The sequence below is a fragment of the Bos javanicus genome, chromosome 10 (genome assembly GCF_032452875.1).
Source record: "Bos javanicus breed banteng chromosome 10, ARS-OSU_banteng_1.0, whole genome shotgun sequence".
Lineage (NCBI taxonomy): Eukaryota > Metazoa > Chordata > Mammalia > Artiodactyla > Bovidae > Bos > Bos javanicus.
The window spans coordinates 37,201,444-37,216,936 of NC_083877.1; the positions used below are offsets into that span (position 1 = coordinate 37,201,444).

Genomic DNA, 15,493 nt, shown 5'->3' on the forward strand with positions numbered 1-15,493 from the left:
CTTAGTCACTAATCGGATTAGTCTTTCCAATTCTTTTTAAAATAATTTTTTAAGCTATAGTTTCTTAATTAAAAAAATTATTTATTCACGGCTGCACTGGGTCTTCACTGCTACTCTAGTTGTGGTGTGTGGGCTTCTCTTCCGACGCTCAGGCTTCAGTAGTTGCAGCGTGTGAGCTAAGCAGTTTCGGCACATGGGCTATTTCATACTCCACAGCATGTGGGATCTTCCTGGACCAAAGATCAAACCTGTGTTCCCTGCATTGTCAGGCGGGTTTTAAACTAATGGACCACCAAGATTTTGATTGTTAAGTTGGCATTTCATTGTTATTTTCATCAAATCCCACAGGAAAGGGGTTGGGGGAGAAGAGACCCAGACAGGCTTGGTTTCTTACTTAATGATGTTTATTATGAGAGCTCTGCCAGTCCTCACTGTAGTGCGTTTATCTCCAGCCTTCGCCACACCTCCGTGGAAGGCCGAGTGTCTAGGGCAGGAGAATGGAGTTCGGGAAAACTGGGTTGTTTATATACTCCAGCAGGGAAGGAAACACGTTTTTTATTCTATTGCTTCAAACACGTGTGCCGCACAGGTGGTGGGAATGGAAGGTGCACACGGAGGCCAGGAAGGCAGGGCGTGTGGGCTGGGGCCAGTTTCAGCTGCTGCTCCAGAGGAAACTCAGCCTGGTGCTCAGAACTGGTGCAAATAGGGCCCAGGGCGGCCCTGCTTCTTAGCAGGGGCATGGCCAGTGGGATGTGGATCTTGTCATGTGCTGTTTGGCCTCCCAAACCTGAGCAGGGTCCCCCATCTCTGTGAACAACGTTGATGGCTCTTACTCTTGTCCCTTCAGACCCTCCATGGAGGGTGGGCCTGTAAGGAGCCTCGTCTACACCACCAGCAAGTCAGGCTACAACACAGGCCCCAAACAGCACGATGCTATGGTTTAAAAAGGATCTCAGCGTATCAAGGACAGGCCACCAGAGCAGTGTCAGTATCGGGCACTGTCACCTACCCTCAAAACTGTTGGACTCTGGGGTAATGGTGAGTGTCTAGGCCCCCAGCGAGGACAGGACAGGGTGCGCTCCCTGTGCGTCTTCAGCCTGCAGTGCTGGGGACTCCGCCCGTGGGCTCTGGGGCCCTACGGGAGGCGGGGTCTCCCCTGAACAAGGGCTCCCCCAAGTTTGGCGGTGAGTTTTGTCAGGAGCTCCTGCGCTCCAGCAGCATTCTCGGCTCTCCCCAAGCCCCCTACAAGCACACCCAACGTTATCATTGTCAGTTTCTGATCTGATCGTTTCCTGTGTGCAGCAGGGATCCCCCTACCATCCATGTCCCAGCGCAATCCTCCAACCCTTGCAAAACAAAGCTGAAGAACAATGGTCAGGCCAAAGTGGGTGGATGACATGGGCTGGAAAGAGAAAGGCGCACAAAGCACGAAGCACTCTGCTCAGCAAGCCTAAACCAACCTGCCCTGGGGGGGCTGGAGGATGAACCTGGAGCAGGAGCTTCTGCAGACATCTGCCAAGAGGCAGATACCCAGGGCAGCCCACCCTGAAAGCTACTGTCATACTCTGCCCTGAGAGCGATGCTCTTCTAAGCTTCTGGGCATGGAGTGTACAGTCCAAGGAGGTTCTATTTACAACACATGTGACAGTCAGTTATCAATGTATTCCTAGAAATCAGGAATTCCTCTTGCTTCTCATTTTACCTTGTTCAAAATTCCTGGTATCAGGAGAATGGGAGAGAAAGCCTGGGTGGAGCAGTGAGGGGAGAGATAAAGGAAGAAAATAAATAGAAAGAGAAGGAGACTGAAAAATCAAGAGCTGATGGAGGACACTGGTGAGGGGATGCAGGGTCAGCAACTACAAAGTGACCAGCGTTACCTAGAGGGCGGACCCATCCGGCCTCTGCAGTCGGAGGGGCTCTGGGGCTTCTCTGCTCAAGGGACTCCAGGCAGCCAAGCTGAAGGCTCCTGTGAAGTCCTATGCACATCCTAACAGAAAACTGAATAAACAACCCCCAGGAGGGTTACAGACACTTGACAGTTTCCATATTTGGGTGACTGGAATGCAAACGCAGGATGGTGCCTTTCCCATCTCTTCCTGTCCAAAGCAGGTATCCAATTCTCTGAAATTGCCTGCAACATAATGGTATAAAAGGTGTAACTAATTTCTTTTTCTATCAAAAATCTGGCAACATCAGAACACAAGTCTGAATAATTCAGAAATGTTCCAGGGCTCAAGGTAGCCAGTGTCCAAACAGGGAGACTCCCAGCGGTGGCAGCAGTCCCGATTCCCAAGGCCGGGGCTCTCCCCTCTGGGGTAGCCGAGCTGTCCGATGCTCAGTCCTCGGCCTGCTGGGCTCAGGTGTCAGCCGGGTTGACCTCTTTGGAGCAGAAGTAATGCACGACCACCCCATTGGGGTATCTTGCAAATGCGCTGCAGGGAAGGAAAATGACCTGGGAGTGAGGGCTGCCTCTAAGAGAATACAAGTTCTTACTGGAAAAGGCACCTTACCAGGAGCCACCCCAGAAGCTACCTACTCTAACCATAAAGAGCAGTGTGGCCACCATCTTGGTCACATATCCAAACAGAGGATGAGGTCCACACCATTCAATTGCATGGGGATTTTTTTTTTTAATTTATTAAATTAAAAAATAATTTACTGAAATATAGTTAATTTATAATGTACCCATCTCTGCTGTATAGCAAAGTGACTGAGCTATGCACATATACACCTTCTTCTTTTATATTCTTTTCCATTATGGTTTATGCCAGGAAACTGCATATAGCTCACTGTGCCATACGCGAGGACCTTGTTTATCCATCCTGAATATAATAGTTTGCATTTACCAACCCTAAACTCTAGTCCATCTCACTCCCCCCCCACCGCCCTCTGGTGGCCACAAGCCTGATCTCTGTGTCTGTGGGTCTATTTCTGTCTTGTAGGTAAGTTCATTTGTGCCAGATTTTCGATTCCACGTTTAAGTGGCACTTGGCTTTCTCTTTCTGACTTCCTCCACTTGGCATGACACTCTAGTAGCAGGGGATATCTCCTACTGCCATCAGTGTGTAATACACAGCCAGACAGGGCAACGCACCAGCCTGGCTCAGCAGCAGTTTACTGAGCGCCAACTGCCCTTCAGAACAAATTTTGGGCTAACTCTAACAATGGGCAGTGGGTCTTTCTGAAGGGAAGCATTCTTCCAGCCATAGAAGTAAAAGGACAAATCACTCTTCCTTGGAGGAAGGGGCACTAACTAGAGTATATGCCTTAAAACAGAATGATGCTGCTTTAGGATTTTACTCAGGTCATGAGGCAGCAGGTTGAAAGACCTTTTTCTTCTTTCAGAGGTGTATCCTTAAAAGATAAGGACCTCCTGGCCACATACAGCTCTCACACACCCCGTGGTACATGTCACTGTTAAGCAGCCAGAGGGAAAGGGCTTTATGAGCAAGAAGTCAAGAGCCCCATGCTACACATTTCAGGCCTTTAAATTCTCAAAGCACCCCACCCCACAGACACACCAGAAAACATGGCCTGCCCTCTGGAGGCTCAAGTACTAAAAGCGGCCCAGATAGCCCTCAGCTGCTCTCTCCTCTGGGGTTAAGGGGCTGAAATCTACCCTGAGCAAGCTATGGGTGAGGCTCACCTGTTCCCAATCTTCTTCTTACACACCATGCACACCTTCTCCTCTGTGATGATGCACTTCACCTGCTGGTGCAGGATGCGCTCTTCCTGGACCTGGGAGCAGAGAGATTGGGGGGGAGGTCCCACTGTCTGGCAGGCAGGACAGGAGGAGGGGCCGGCACTGCCTCACCTCCCAGCCCACAGGGGCTCCCTAACTGAAACACCCATAGCTACGTGCCCAGCTGGTTACCGATCAGTTTGAGCCACAGAGTTAAAAAGCACCAAGCTCTGCCTCTGTCTCAGGGGACGTGGTAATGGCCTCACACTGAAAAGTACAAGCCTTCACTCGCATCTGGAAGGCTCATACCCTCAGGAACTCTGCATGGAGAAGGTTCTTGAGCACTTGGTTGAACCGTTTCTTCTGTGCATTCTCTTCTAAGACCTTTTCCAGAAAGATGCGTATGTCGTTAATCTGAGTGTTCGCGGGCAGCAGGTTGATGGCCTGGGGACGGGAAGAGAGACGGGAACAGGGAGAGGTGGGACAGGAGTGAGACTGAGAAAATGCCTGACATCGCGGAGCCCTCAAACCCCCGTCCCTCCTGCCAGCCCCTCCTGTGGTTCCATGCTCCCCACATGCGCCCTCCATCTCTGCGAGGAGAGCTGCTGACCTTGGTGGTGTCCAGCTTGCTGTGGTGCAGCTCTAGGACCTGCAGGGCGGCCTGGAGGTTGGCTTGTGGCTCCAGCAGTTCCAGCTTGATCGGCCCCAGGCAGTGCACGCTGGGGGGCGACAGGTACATCCGGAGCAGGGACAGATACACCTGTCTCATACACAACAAGCCATGCACGCATCAGGCCGGCAGCAACCCTCCCCAAACCCTCAGCGTGACCACACCTAAAGGCAAGAGGGCTGGTCTGGAGGAACTTTAAAACGCAGCATTTTTCACCTTTTAATAAATTTTGTAAAGTCCGTTGACTGAAGATGTCAAAAATTAAAGACTGTGTGGGACCTCCTGGGCGGTCCAGTGGCTAAGACGCCAAACTCCCAATGCAGAGGGCCCAAGTTTGATCCCTGGTCAGGGAACTAGGTCACACATGCTGCAACTAAGAGTTCATAAGCCACAACAAAAGATCCTGCATGCTGCAGTGAAGATCAAAGATCCCAAGTGCAACAACTAAGACCCGGTGCAGTCAAATAAAGAGAAATAAAATATTTTAAAAGTTAAAGATCGTGTTCTTTCTGAGAGAAAAAAAATATCAAATGCCTTGTATTGTTTAGCATTATACTGCTAACAAAATGACTCCAAGAGACCCCTCATTTCCTTTGGCTTTGAAGGCTGAGACCTTGCCATGTATAAGCCGATGCAGATGAGCCCGAGATGAGATGCTGCATCTCCTACTGGACCCACACTAGTGTTTCTCAACATTCTGGGCTGTGCTGTACATCGATAGGCAGCAACTCTGGCCTCTACCTCCTAGATTCGGGTAGCAAACCCCACCCCCCCAACCACTGCCAAACAATGGCCATCAAAAATCTCTCTACACGTTGACAGGTCCACACGGAATTTATGCAGAGCACACATGGGCACACTGTAAGAACCATCAGATGTTCCTTCTCAACAGGCTGGCCAGGAAATTTATTGTACAAGTTGAGACTGTTTTAAGAGTAAAGTGGCAGGGGCACTACAAATAATCACACGGATGACAACAGACCAAGCCAGAACCACCCCGAGCAAACCAAGACTGCGGTCACCTTGCCGCTCTCTCAGCACGTGTGCGCAAAATCCATCAGGGCCCTAACCCATGCCCTGTCTTATGTCAGCAATTCCTGCCAGTGCACCTGTGGCCCAAACCAGAGGGCGCTGGCTATGCTAAGAGGGGCAGTGCAATGCCCGTGTGCGCCCTGGGGCCGACTACTTACATCTTTGTTGCCATCTTTGTTTTGGTCATAATGCTTGTGGCAGTACCTGTAAGGGAGAGAGTGATCAGACAAGCTCACGTGTAGAGGGCATGGATGCTGCCTGAGTGAGCAGCCTAATGACAGCACAATCGGGGGCCAGCACACGAGGTGACCTCGCTTCAGCTGCAAGTGTAGGGGCGGCTTTCTCAGCCTCTCATCTCTCTGCAGCGCCTCTTTTATACCCCTGGGAGGTGGGACGGCAGGGTCAACGTACTCTTCAGCCATCCTCGTGTCTTTCAGGACGTGGACGTAGATGAAGAGAGCTTGTTCATGTTTCCCCATGCGTCCCAGCAGGAGGGCACGTTCTTCCAAGAGGCCTGTGGGGGGAAAAGAGTGGAAGAAACCATCACTATGACCAGGCAAGCCCAAGGCCAGGGGCTAAGCTATTAGAGGAATGACAGGGATTCTTTTCAAGGAGAAAATTACTAAAATTTTTAAAAGTGAGGAGGAAGAGGACTATTTTAGGTGGTACTTTATCTCATCTTTTCCTGTGATCATTTATAAATGGGAGAACAATACTTGATGATCAGCTAAATGCATAATAAGCACCCACAATGTGCCAGGCGCTTCAGCTAAGGGAAGCAGACACCTGGTCTCTGCTCTCATGGAGCTTATACATCAGGCAGATGTGTCTTTTTCAGACAAATTATTCCAGATTACAGAAATTGCTAAACAAGGAACTTGGCCAAGAACATGTACTGAAGCAACGAATAGGTTTCAACCTGGCTAACAATTAGCATGTGGTTCACACCCAAAAGAGACTTCTCATAATCATGGTTCAAAAGTGAGTCTTCAGAGAGGACAGAATAGGAGCACAGGCCTGAAACACATGGTTTTTCCCAGGCCCAACTTTTGGGAGGGTTGGGGAACTGGTATAAGGGAAGGATCCATTTTGCATTATCTTTTGCTAAAGTGGCTAAAGATACCCACCATCAAAAGGAAAATCACAGATGAGCCGGCCTGGGTCATAGTAGCTGGAAATTTCCAGGAACATAAGGAGCTTCCGTCGGTATTCTCCCAGCTCTCCTTCCTCCTCACCAGCAGGGACTGGAGCTTTGCCTTTAAAAGAAACCATGCTCAACATGAAAGGATGCTGTTGGGCAGCAATGTGTGGTGTCATCAAGAAAAAACGAAGGGGATGGGGTTCAGTGATGTCACCACCATGATTAGAAAGAGCCTCCGTGATGCTTTCCAGTTGGCCTTCTCTTAGTTTATGGTCTCTGTATGGCCCCAAAACATCAGCTTGAGAAAAAAAAAACCCACCAAGCTGCTTAGAGAAGCATTCTGATAGACAAATCTGTTCCTTATCAGCACAGCTGTCACTCTGGATACAGATCTACTCCCCCTCCTCCATAGGTGATGCCCAGGGAGGCTCAGAGATGCCCAGATCCAGACACCAGCCCCCAAGTCTCACCTGTGGGGTCACTTAGCTGCCTTGGTGCCTCTGAGGCTCTTCCTGCCCACCTGGGCCTGCAGAGAAAGTCTGCTTCTCTACCCCACCCATGGCCCCCTCGGGTCCCAGCTCACCTCTAAGGCCTGGGGCCACCCCGCATGCTGAAAACTGGTACCTGCAGGGAAGGACAGGAGATACTCCTTCATCAGACCTTGCACCTTCTCACAGTACAACTGGATCAGGCAGTTGTGGAACCGAGAGCCAGTCTCCTCCCAAACGTGGATGACATGTTCCTGGGGCGAGAATGGTCTGCCTGGTGCCCTCCATGCTGTGGCATGGCGCGGCCCAGCCCATTCGCCCAGGCACCCTCACATCTTTAAGGCCCAAAAGGTCCCATCCAGACTGTCCCCTAATTAAGATTACCATGGGACAGTTCTACAACCCAGCAATATCACGAATTAGCATCTCAATTTCCAATCTAAGCTCCTTTATTAATTCTGTCTCATAATCATCCAAATCAGCCCATGTAATTAAGGTTAAATATTTACATTTTGGTACTTAGGACTGATTTGGTCATCCTGTGGTCACAGTCAAGTCTGGCTGTACAAATGTGGCTCTGGTATGTTTTTCTCCAACATGTTCTCTCCTCTTTTATCTCTCTGTACGTCACCTAGGTTTAGAAGGTAGCATCAAAAAGTGCCATCTCCAGCTTGGTCTACTGGGCTGTCTTCAGAGGAGACTAAAAGAACCCTCTTCTTTACAGTCCTTCCAATCCCCAAGGGACACAAACCCTAATCTGAACTGGCTAATTACTGTCTCTTATAGTCATAGATCCTGGGTTTGATTGAAACTTTTTAGTTCAGATCAAAAAATATCTTACCAGATACGGAATAGCCAGACCCTTAAAATTCTCCACTAAGAAGCCCAGCACTCGGTCTCGTGGCAGAGACTCCACCTCTGGGAGGTCCTCAGTAAATATCTGTTGGAATAAAACCTGAGTTCCAGCAGCAGAACCACCTGATGGCAATCCTTCCAAACATACATGCACACAAGCGTAGGGTCACATGGACAGACAATGAGGCGGGAAGAGCACCTGTGGCCAGTCGGTGTGGGGCAGACTAGGTCTCCTGGCGTCCGCACCAGGCTCTTTCTACTGCACTCCACTGCTGTCCCATGTGTTCCAGTCTTGGAAACACCAGAGAATTGCACAAACCCTTCCTAGCCCTCCACCCACAACTGTCTAAAATACAGTCAGAACCAACCGTGGTACCCAATAAATCCAAGGGGCTCCGTGATCTACCTTCAGACCATCCTCTGGAAAGTCTCTCAGCACCCACACCGAGTAGGAAAAAATTAAATGCAGATTTTCTGTGCCTAGAGGGAAAAGGAAGACTTGTCAGCAGGTAAAGTCTACCCACTCTGCCCACAGGACCAGGAAGGCAGGTACCCAGGTTGCCCAGGATTTATCATCCAGTGAAGTTAGCTCTGTCCAGTCACTCAGAGATGCTTGGACCTACCAAACTGGCTACACACCAAGGAGCTGTTGTGGTTCCACCACTGGGGGTACTTTCACCCCAGGAGGAACCCAGCTGGGTGAACACAAGGAAGGGAGGGGACTGACCAGCCAGAATCAGGAAGGGAGAGAGGTCAGGTTCACTTGAACACAATCCCCTCCCCTTGCCCCTTCCACGAGCTGGACTCACCCAGATGTTGCAGGTACTGCACTGTCCGCTCATGGCCTTTCAGAGGGGAATTTGCTTTTTTGGACTGGTCCACCAGCACCTGCAGAGCTGGCCATGAAGCCCAAGAATAAGGTCATGAGCCCCTTCCAGAAGGTATATCTCCTTGGAGAGTCATCACACTGTACACAGTTTTCAGCGGGAAAGAGGTCTTTGCAGCAGGCCCCTTTGTCTTGTCACTAATGTTAAACCAGGCACCTATACGCTTACTTATCTCCAGCCCTCGCCCACCTTTCAAATCTTGTGATCACAAAGTACTTTGCCTAACTTGTTTCTTTCAAAGAAGTAGAAATGAAGACTAAGTAAAAACAGATGACCAGATCTCCTCCCTAGCTTCCCCTTCAGTAACCCTGTGAACAAGATGGTAGCTAAAGAAAAATCACAAGAAGTCGACAAGCCCACACACAGTAGGGGATGGGGGGACTCTGACTCCCTATCCCAATGAGTAACCGATTACATCCCTTTTTCCTTTTAAAAGCTTTCATGGCTGAGCTTTGAAAATCTTCACATGTGGTTTTTGGGGCACTCCACCATCTCCCCAGATTGCCAGCATTCTCATTAAAAGCAACTTTCCTTTGTAACATTTGCCTCTCTCTCGTGTATTGATTTTTCAAGCGGTGAGCAGCCAGACGTGATTCCACAACAAACACCTCAGTAGGCTTCCCCCAGACAAAATACAAGAGACCCTCTAATCACGGATGACCCCTGCCCCGGTCACCTTTCTCGTGGAGCCCCTTCTTCTCGTACAGGATGATCAGCTCGCTGTACTTGTGAGCCTTCTTCAGCACGTGCTCACTCTCTTCGATGTGGCAGTGATTGTTCTCCAGACGCAGCAAGGGGGCCACCAGGGCCACGTTCGTCTGCAGGAGAGGCAGGACTTCAGCAGGAACTACTTCCTGGGGAGGCCCTTCCTCCCTCAGCCCAGGCCTGCTTCAGGCTGAAACACCAGGCATGCTCCACAAGCAAGAGAGAGCAAACAACCTTTCCAGGACTACAGGTAGGAGCTTTCATAGCCTTTATGCTCTTTCACACAACATTTTGTAAGAGTGTGGGGGTGGGGGAGGGGGAAGAGGGGAAAGAAAGGGGAAATTTTCTTTGGGGCACTGTCCCTATTCACCTTGTAGCACCAACCCCAGTCTTGGCAGAGAAGACCAGCCCACTCTAAGATTCTGGGTCAACATCTCGTCTTAACCCCTCAATTCTAAGAAGCTCAGGTCAAGAGTAGGTGGTTCCTAAGAGCAAATACTTCACTCTTACTAGTGGCAGGGACCCCGGGCTAGGGAAGAGAGAGGACGGCAGGGAGCCGAGTGCTGGGAAAACTCACATGAAGGTAGCACTTGAGCAGGGTGGTGTCAATGATCTGCAGCAGCTTTTTCTTGGATTTGATGGTAGGAGTCCCTTCCATGAGAGGGGAGGTGCTAGACTGGTGATCAGAGTCATTCAGCTTCTTTACCAATTGGCTGCGTTTCTGCCAAGGGCAAAAATGCAGGGTCAAGGCCAGGCTTAAAACTTCCTTTATCATCTGAGCTATCAGGCACTTCAAAATACCTTCAAATCAGATCACACCTATCCACCCTGATCCCACATTGGCATTTATCAGGGATCAAAAATAAGATGCCTACCAAATCACCAGATACAGTAACAATGATCTACTATTTACTACACACCAGGCGCTGTGTCATGCAGTTTATAGATTTATCCTATTTTAAATCTAAAACAAATACAGGTATTATTAGCCCCATTTTATAAGCGAAGAACCCAAGGCACAGATGTTAGCTACCTCATTAGTAACAGAGGCTGACTTCAAATTAGGGTCGGATTCCAAAGGGCTTGTTTTTATTTTTTTTTAATCAACTTTATTGAGGTATGAGTTATATACAATAAAATGTACCCCTGAAAAGTATACTATCAGATGCACTTTGACAGATATATACATGCATGTAGCCACCACCCCAATCAAGGAACAAAACATTTCTACTACCCTTTAAAGTTCCCTTGTGCTCCTCCCAAAGAATCTCACCCACTCCCTATATAACTGATCTGATTTCTATCACTAATGATTACTCTTTCTCTATTTTAGAACTTCAAATGGGCTTTCCAGGTGGCTCAGTGGTAGAGAATCCACCTGCCAATGCAGGAGACACAGGTTTGATCCCTGAGTTGGGAAGATCCCTTGGAGGAGGGCTCACTCCAGTATTCTTGCCTGGAAAATCCCATGAGCAGAGGAACCTGGTGAGCTACAGTCCATGGGATGGCAAAGAGTCAGACTGACTTAGCGACTGAGAATGCATGCTTTCTAGAACTGCATATAATGGAATCATTCAATTTGTACTATTTTGTGTCTGGAATGCCCATGGTCTTATTTATTCTACCATCTCTCTGGCACAAGGCTGATGTCAATTACCTCCACACATTCCAAACTCAGTGGAGAAGGTCGGGGAAGACTGTGCTTGGGGTCCTAAAGCTAAGATATTGGAAATAGAGGGTCTTCTGTGATGCTACATGCTTGGGACACTTTCTGCCCCAGGAACCTTTTTCACTTGGTTCATGGACTGTGCAGTGTGCAGAGAGAGGCAAGCTGGTGTGCTCTTTGCAGGCTGCCAGCCAACCATGGAGCCCAATGTCAAGCAAGTGCCAAGATGACAGATGCCTGAGTGGACCTGTGGGACACCCACTGACCCAGAAGCAGGTAGTGGGTAGCTGGCTTACAGTTTTCCTAGCAATACTTATGCCCCTCCAGGACACCCCTTACAAGTCTGCAGAACACTTATGGGAAAAAATTTTAATAAGTTCTCTGACTCTGAGTCAGAAAGGATGACATGGTTAGATAGCATCACCAACTCAGTGGACATGAATTTGAGCAAACTCCAGGAGATAGTGAAGGACAAGGAAGCCTGGCATGCTGCAGTCCACACGGTTGCAAAGAGTAGGACATGACTTAGAGACTGAATAACAACTGACTCTGAATGGGTGCATAGGAAAGAAATAACAGCCTTAAGCACAGAAATTTAGGGTTCAGAGACTTCAATGGAGATATTAGTTTTAGTGCTGATCTGAAAATTTCACTTATCTGCCTGTAACAGTAAAGTGAAAATAATTTAAGTCTAAGTACTCCCTCTAAAAAAACATGTTATAGAAGAATACTTAATGACATGGAAGGACTTTCCTAATATATGGCTAAATGCTTTAAAAGTAAGCTATAAAACAGTATATATCTTGATATCCATTTGCAATTTAAAAAATCGGATAAATAAATAAACAAAAATTATTCACAAGTACATATTAAACTCTAGAAGGACAACACTAAAATGTTAATTACTTTTCTCTGGGTGGTAGAGCAATAAGCGATTTTTTATTTTTATTTTATACTTTTCTGTGTTTCCCAAGTTTTCTGCATAGAGCAGGTATTTTTTTCCCTAAAATATAACTTTTCCCCCAAAGTTTCTTTAAAACGCTTATTCTTTTTAATCAATTAAACTTTTCTCTTTTTAGTTCCTATAAGAGCTTAGTGTGAATCTACCAGGAACTGAGTATGCTTCCTGGTACTAGGATTTGGCAAAAAAGAGCTCTAATCTATTGTTATAACCCAACAGCCAATACAGGAGACCTAAGAGACACGGGTTCAATCCCTGGGCTGGAAAGATCTGTGGAGGAAGAAATGGCAACCCAGTCCAGTATTCTTGCCTGGAGAATTCCATGGACAGAGGAGCCTGGCAGGCTACAGTCCTTGGGGCTGCAAAGACTTAAGTGACTTAGCAAAATGTGCATTCTACAGTTAAGCAAGGAGGTGAAACAGAAAAAATGCACCCCCCTCAGACTTCTACAGTGTTCACTTCTGGAACATCTGTGGCGTTAAAGAAGCCTCCCCCTTCCCTGCCATAGAGAAGCAGGTACTGAAACTCCCAGGTGAACTCTTCCATATGCTTTGGGATCACACCTACCTGTGTCAGGTAGTCAATTAGAGCTAAGTGAGCCTTCTCCAGCTCAGCCCCAGACAGCACAGGCAGTGGGTTAGGATACTGCAGCTGCTTCCTGTAGTCTGTGGGCAGCAGGTCTGGGTACAGGCCCATCACATGGGTAGGATCTACATGGAAGGTGAACATGATTCCCCAGATAGAAGCACAGCAATTTAGAGAGAAACTAAAACAAGACTATCACTACAGCAAAATAAGTTCCAGATTGACTTTTTTTTTAAATGACTCTTAAGTTTACAAAAACTCAAGCTATACACATATATTTTGAACAGTAAACATTATAATGATTGCACGACGCTATTCTAAGACATATATAGAATTAAAAATGAAAATTCATTAACTCACTAAAAGTAAAGAAGTAAAAGGAAAACCTGATAAGACAGTGAAGCTGAAAAGATCACTAGACTTAAAAAATAAGAAGAGTGTGTGTGTGTGTGTGTGTGTGTGTGTGTGTGTACATAAAGGAATATTAGTAAAACAAAAACACCAGGCAATAGGCTATGGAATACACTGGTAGCATATATGGCAGAAGATAATAGGTTGATTATATAAAATTAATTCACACAGATTGGTTTAAAAAAACATAGGATTTCATTTGATTAATGGGCAACAGACATGATGACAAGAGAATAATATAAATAAAGGGGAAAATCTAATCTTGGCCAATCAGATTCCTTTGATCTTGAGAAACAGATTTAAGGATGACAAGCAGTATGGCACACACCAACATATACTCAATCTGACACGCTTCTTTTACATAATGTTGATACTCCTCCACCATGAGGTTCCCTTGTGTGTTCCCTTGCCCTAACTTGGAAAGCCCTTGTACATCAACGGAACATGGGGAGAAGTGATCACCCTAAAAGGCACTAAGACTTCTGGCTAGGTCTCTTGGATCACCAACTCCAGGAAAAGCCAGTCACTCTGCATAAGGACATTCAAGCAGCCCTAGAGAAGCCTGTGTGCTGCAACTAGAAGAAGCCTGCACACCACAACAAAGACCCAGCGTAGCCAAAAAAAAAAAAAAACCTACTGTTGTATCCTACTAAGCTCAGGTCAGTGACTTTTGTCTAGAACTGCAGTCAATAATCTGATTACTAGATGACAAAATACACGTCTGTTGTCTCCAGTGACTTTCTGTTACCTTCCTCTAATGGCAAGGACAAAGCATCCTGGAAAACTGGAAGTCTGTGTATGTGAATGAAACCAGAGTCATAAGATCAGGGCTGTAAATATATAGTCACATGGCCACCCACAGGATCCTGTTAAGTACAAAGATCAATCTAGATGAGGTTAACTTTCCGCATTCTCAGAAGTCTGATATCATTTCTCCCCATTCTTTCCAGTTTCCCCTCCCTGAGTGTAGTTCCTCATCCCGAGGCCATACCCGCTTGTTACCTGTGCCAAGTTTAGCAAAGACCTGCATGGACTCATCAAAACGCTTCTGGCAGAAGAGGTTGAAGGCATACAAGTTCTTGATGTGATGGATCTGTTGCTGCTTTTCACTGTCGGAATCATCTTTCATTTCCTAAAAAGAGAGTAGAATAGGGAGGCGCTCACTCACTCAACCCACATTTTTTTAGTATCTACCAGGTATCAGACGATATGCTGGAACATGTATATGCCAGAGGGTACAAAGCAGTCACGTGGCTCTGACCCACAGATTGCCCTTACAGTCTAATCATAAGTAACTATGCAATGAAAACACATTAGGACTTCTACAAAATACCTGACCAGTACTCCTGAAAACTGTCAGGATCATGAAAAACAAGGGAAAACTAAGAAATTTCCACAGGTCAGAGGACGCTAAGAATGTGTGACACCTAAATCCCTGTGATTTCTGGATTTGAACCTGGAACAGAAAAGGGGACAATTAATGGGAAAACTTAGTGAAATCTGAATGAAGTTTAGGGTTTAGAGAAGAAAAACTGAAACAAAGCAGAGTGAGTGACGATAGAACCACGTGGGCGGGGTGTTCAGGTCAGCCCAGTGTGAACAGTGGGTTCAGGAAGGTTCCCAGGAGGAATGTAAGCTGAGACACAAAGGACGAGCTGGAGCTGGCCAGGTGAGGGTGGCAGGTGACAGATGGGGAGGGGAGGGCATCTGAGGCCAAGAGGACAGCACATGTGCAAGACCCTAAAATGACAGAGAGCATGGCGTGCTCACAGGACAGAAGATGTTGACCATAGCTGGCATGATGTTAACAGTCCTGTTCACAGTATAAGACAAATATCTCTGTTTCTTTCTTTAACCTTCCCCCTCTTCTATCCTTCTTAGCCTCTTCTATCCTTCTTAGCCAATCTTTACCACATTTAACTTCTTCCTTCAAAATGTCTCTCCACGTTTTCCCTTCCTTTCTTTTCCTCTTCTGTTGCTGTCACCCTAATCCAGGCCATCATCGGCACGTGGCTGTGCTTGGGCTAAGCTCTTCTGTTTGGTGCTTTAAAGGCTCTCAAAGCCTGGCACAGTCTCCTTACCTAGGTTATTCCCATGCCAGTCAGAATGGGCTCCAAGTGTCCTGGAAATACTCGTTTCCACACTTGTTTTCACTTCTAACTTCCCCAGGCTCTGTAACTCTCCCTGTTTCAAGCTCCTGGTCTGACCTATCTTTAAAGAGTCCAACCTTAGGATTCTTTTTCTGGCCTAATAGCAAAGTTCAGTATGTAACTGCCCTCTGAAAGTTTCGTGTATGTCCTCTGATTAATTTAAATGAAAGATAGGTTCCTCAAGAGCCAAGATGATATCAAGCAACCTTCTTTTGTCATAGAGCAGAACACCTAGTAAGTACAGGCCTAGAGAAGAGAAG

General features: G+C 47.2%; 1 protein-coding gene across 1 annotated transcript in view; it reads right to left on the reverse strand.

Moving 5' to 3' along the window:
- Positions 1–386: 386 nt before the first annotated feature.
- The window catches only part of VPS39 (VPS39 subunit of HOPS complex), a 47,107-nt gene continuing 32,000 nt past the window's right edge, over positions 387–15,493 (reverse strand). The window contains exons 11-25 of the mRNA XM_061430888.1: positions 14,086–14,215; positions 12,655–12,797; positions 10,038–10,181; positions 9,432–9,573; positions 8,678–8,764; positions 8,275–8,348; positions 7,855–7,953; positions 7,150–7,267; positions 6,512–6,640; positions 5,796–5,898; positions 5,543–5,588; positions 4,293–4,442; positions 3,992–4,126; positions 3,647–3,738; positions 387–2,432 (exon numbers count right to left, since the gene is read on the reverse strand). Coding sequence (XP_061286872.1) covers positions 2,357–2,432; positions 3,647–3,738; positions 3,992–4,126; positions 4,293–4,442; positions 5,543–5,588; positions 5,796–5,898; positions 6,512–6,640; positions 7,150–7,267; positions 7,855–7,953; positions 8,275–8,348; positions 8,678–8,764; positions 9,432–9,573; positions 10,038–10,181; positions 12,655–12,797; positions 14,086–14,215 — 1,668 coding nt within the window. The 3' untranslated portion in view covers positions 387–2,356. The remainder of the gene's footprint in view (positions 2,433–3,646; positions 3,739–3,991; positions 4,127–4,292; positions 4,443–5,542; positions 5,589–5,795; positions 5,899–6,511; positions 6,641–7,149; positions 7,268–7,854; positions 7,954–8,274; positions 8,349–8,677; positions 8,765–9,431; positions 9,574–10,037; positions 10,182–12,654; positions 12,798–14,085; positions 14,216–15,493) is intronic.